This window comes from Pleuronectes platessa, chromosome 16 (genome assembly GCF_947347685.1).
Source record: "Pleuronectes platessa chromosome 16, fPlePla1.1, whole genome shotgun sequence".
Classification (NCBI taxonomy): Eukaryota; Metazoa; Chordata; class Actinopteri; order Pleuronectiformes; family Pleuronectidae; genus Pleuronectes; species Pleuronectes platessa.
Genome location: NC_070641.1, coordinates 20466415 through 20470130, shown reverse-complemented (window position 1 = coordinate 20470130; position 3716 = coordinate 20466415). Strand labels below are relative to the sequence as shown.

Below are 3716 nucleotides of genomic sequence, written 5' to 3'. Positions count from 1 at the left end.
TCGGTTGCAGGGGCGGCTTCCCCGGGAGTTGTAGTTCTTTCCCCCCGTGGGAGACGGTTGAAAACGCTGGAAAAAAACTACAACATCCACTTCTGGGGTTTAGCAGTGACGGCTAAAGCACGCGACACGCCCCGAAGTGTCGATTGACACTTGCATGGGCCAATCACAGGGGAGCGGTGTGAGCGCAGGGCCAATCGGCGGCCGAGGCTTCAGGTGTCGGGGGAATGTTTTGACAGAAATGTCGGAAAAGGACGTTCAAGCTGTGTTTCTACAGGTTTCTCTCACAGCGCAGGTTAGTGAAGAAGAACAGTTTGAACACGCAACGCACAGAAGTGTCCGCGTTTGTTTATGCTAGCACCGCATGCTTCTGTTTTTAGCCATTAGCCAGCTAGCAATAATGCGTTGAGCTAGCTACCGTGTTGATCTGAGTCTGGTTGTTATGATCTATGGACGTGTGTTCCTTGCTGTTTTCCTCTGGACTCCCTACACATGAGATAGCTGGCAAAATGGACGCCCCCAGCCCCATCAGCCCCTCAGACTGATTTCCAGCAACACGGAATCCACCTCCCCTCCCAGCAGGACGAACCCAAACCAGTGGCTTCCTTTCTCTTCTATGACAAACCAAATTTACGCCCAGCTAGATTCAGTGGAGTCGCTCCTGGACGATCTCCCCTATATGTTTTATCTGGGCCTGTTCTTCGTGAACGTGCTGATCCTGTACTACGCCTTCCTGATGGAGTACATCGTCCTGAACGTGGGGATAGTGTTCCTGCCCGAGGACATGGACCAGGCGCTGGTGGACCTCGGGGTGCTGTCCGACCCGGCCTCTGTCCCCTACGACACGGACACGGACCTGGATGTGTTCGAGGGCTTCCTGGAGTGACGGGCTGGTCCTGGAGGAGGTCATCATCTTCATCATCATCATCGTGGTGGTGGTGGTGATGAAGAGGTCCAGGCTGAACTCTTCCTGCTCAGGGATGCGGGGAACAAATCTGATGCTGCCGTTGCCTTTGTCTCACACAGACACATCAGGTCAGAAGTAAGCAAAGCAGACCAGAAGTTACACGTTTCATGATGTGATCACCACACTGAGGTATAACTATGTGATTAATGTACTGGGGGAAACGGCAACAACTTTGAAATGCGGTTAGTTCAAGTTTCAAGTTTTATTTGACATATGCAAGTTAACACAGGGTGATTGACACAGGGTGATTGACACAAGTTAAAGTGCTGGACAAGGGCAGGTCAGCTCAGCGATGCAACCACATAAATATCATAGAGAATATAAAGAGAGAAGAACATTTAAACAAATAATCAAATACAATAGTATGTACATTGTATATCTAATTTTGACACGGCCCCTTTTTCAGTGCATATTTTTGAAATTGTGCGTCCTTGTCTCCAGGTTGTCTCGGCTCAAAAGAAGATAGCCCGAGGGAGTGATAAAGCCCCGCCTGCCGCGTCATGACTGTTCCGAGGAATCTGCCCCGGATCAGCTGCCAGTCAGTCTGCGACCATTCAAAAAAACAATCGACTCGAGTCGGACATCAGGGAGTTCACGTGGGAATCTGTGTCCTTCACTGTGGACACAATGGAGTAAGATACGACATCAGATTGTGCTGCAGGTGGAGAGACACAGCTGTTTCCTGTTGCAAGAAACTCAATGTTATCTGAAACGTGGAGTTTCAGGCTGGCTGCGCTGCTGCCAGTCCAGATCCAGCAACCTGGCATTTACACCCATCACTTATCCGGGCTATGCAAGATCTGGTGGCTGACTGCAGAAGGAAGTAATTATATTCACTTGCGACCAAAAGCCCCAGTGAGACGTGCTTCACAGTAAGAGGAAGTGGCAACGTGTGGAATGTACATCTGTCGCAGACTTAATCACCCACAGAACAACCTGCTTTACCCTTTTGTCCTTTTACATTTTAAGGAAAACATATTTGCTGCTTTGCAGGCCCACTTATCCTTGAAGAATAATTTAAAATGTGTCGTTTGAGGCCAATCACACTGTATGTGTGCTTCAGGGATGTGCACACTCTCAGGAGCACAGTTAGGAACTCTGGGCACACTGACACTCACAGTGACACTGGACACAGGCTGTGCAACTAAAGGTTGTATCTGCTGGAGAGCTCTTAACTCTTTAAGCTCACTTATAAATCAGGATCACCGCCCTGCACGTGTCACAGTCTTCACTGTTGTGAATAAAAGCATCTCAATAGGTCTTCTGTTAACCTACGGTACATTCAATTATTGTGGCAAATTTAATTAACCTGGAAGCAATTAACTGTTATAGATTTAGTTATGACAAATGGCCAATCACGCCAAAATGATATCAGTATGATTGTCAAGGAAACCTCCAACTTAAAAGAAGTGTTTCAGATATGCATATGTTTATATAATGTTACAGATGCGTTTGACACACGAGACTCGGAAGCTTGACATCGGTTGTGTTGTTTATTTTACTTGTTGAATTCTGTTTTATTGCACTTTCCTTGTTATGAATATAGAATCCAGTTCATAAGAGGTATATTCTCGGCAGCAATAATAAACTGGATTTAACCAATGGGGGAGTTTAATAGTTCAACATATGAGATAACATACAGAATCAGAGTTATTCCATGTATCAGCTGGATTTCATTGTGGAGGGGAAGAAGAAAACCGCCCTGGGGCAGTGAAGCCCAGAGAATTAAGTACAGCGCAACCAGTGTCTTCTGGCAAAACACTGTCCAGAATAAGCAAATTGTGTATAGTCATTATGGAGCTACTGTGTGGTGACCATTTCAGACCGTTTCAAAATAAGTGAACATGCATATAATACTCCAACAGATCAACTGGTACGAATCAGTGACGGCTAATAACCAAATAATTATTATCTTTTGGACTATGGCTGCCTTTAAGCAATATATAATGTATCGGTAAATTTGCATTTTTATTTGTCCGTCCATCAGCTTGTCCAAATGAATTCTATTTTTTGGATAAAAGATAAAAACATCTACAGAAACCCGACACTAAGGCTCAGGATACCAATATTCTTTAAATAATAAAAACACATATTTGTGGAAACTGCTCAGATAGACTCCGGTAAGGGCTTCCTGTAGATTAATAGTGAATATTTAACTCAAGAAAGTATTTAATCAATCTCCATCATGCTGGAAATGGGCGACAATAACAGGCCAATAATGATAATAATAATATATTTTTATTAAACTAATACGTATTGTCAACAGATGGGTGAGTTGCATCTCGATGTCACTCCCTCTCCTGAGGAATCAGCAAGTGAAGATGGGTAGATTCTGGTTTTGTGTGGAAAGTGTTTCTTAATCGCCGGTGAAAGACGGTTTGTGCCATGATACCCGGCTGTGTTGTTCTGGCTCTGATCAACTCATGTGCTCAGTGTTTCATTCATCAATCAGGACTGTGACAGGTCAGTTTGTCGGATGCCATCATCATCATCATCCAAACACAACCAGTGCTTGTTCCCTCCCTCCCATCTGCAGACCTGCACACGTTATAATAAGCAATGGATCATAGCAGAGTCGAATTTTGCCAAGGTGTCTGTTTAATAAACTGAGAGAATGCCAGCTTCTTGCCTCCTTCTTTCATTTTAGATGAGTGTGTTTAGATGCTCCTGCGTCAGAGGACGGGATGCGACAGGGATTTGTTTACCTCAAAACTGGTGACTGGTAGCCACGTGCTGTGTTGTTGTCCTGTCA

At 44.9% G+C, this 3716-nt stretch overlaps 1 protein-coding gene across 2 annotated transcripts; it reads left to right on the top strand.

Moving 5' to 3' along the window:
- Nucleotides 1-195: 195 nt before the first annotated feature.
- On the top strand, nt 196-3584 carry dexi (Dexi homolog (mouse)). Of its 2 annotated transcripts, none has more exons than XM_053443481.1 (2): nt 196-1032; nt 1406-3584. In XM_053443481.1, exon 1 carries the CDS (start codon nt 614-616, stop codon nt 881-883), a length of 270 nt encoding a protein of 89 aa, XP_053299456.1. In that variant the 5' UTR covers nt 196-613; the 3' UTR covers nt 884-1032; nt 1406-3584. The 2 variants fall into 2 exon arrangements, with proteins under 2 accessions (XP_053299456.1, XP_053299455.1); XM_053443480.1 differs by having other exon boundaries at nt 196-1039.
- The last annotated feature ends 132 nt before the right edge of the window (nt 3585-3716 follow it).

What these genes read in the sequence shown, in the direction of transcription:
- dexi (XM_053443481.1), top strand. Translation starts at nt 614, where the DNA reads ATGACAAACCAAATTTACGCCCAGCTAGATTCAGTGGAGTCGCTCCTG.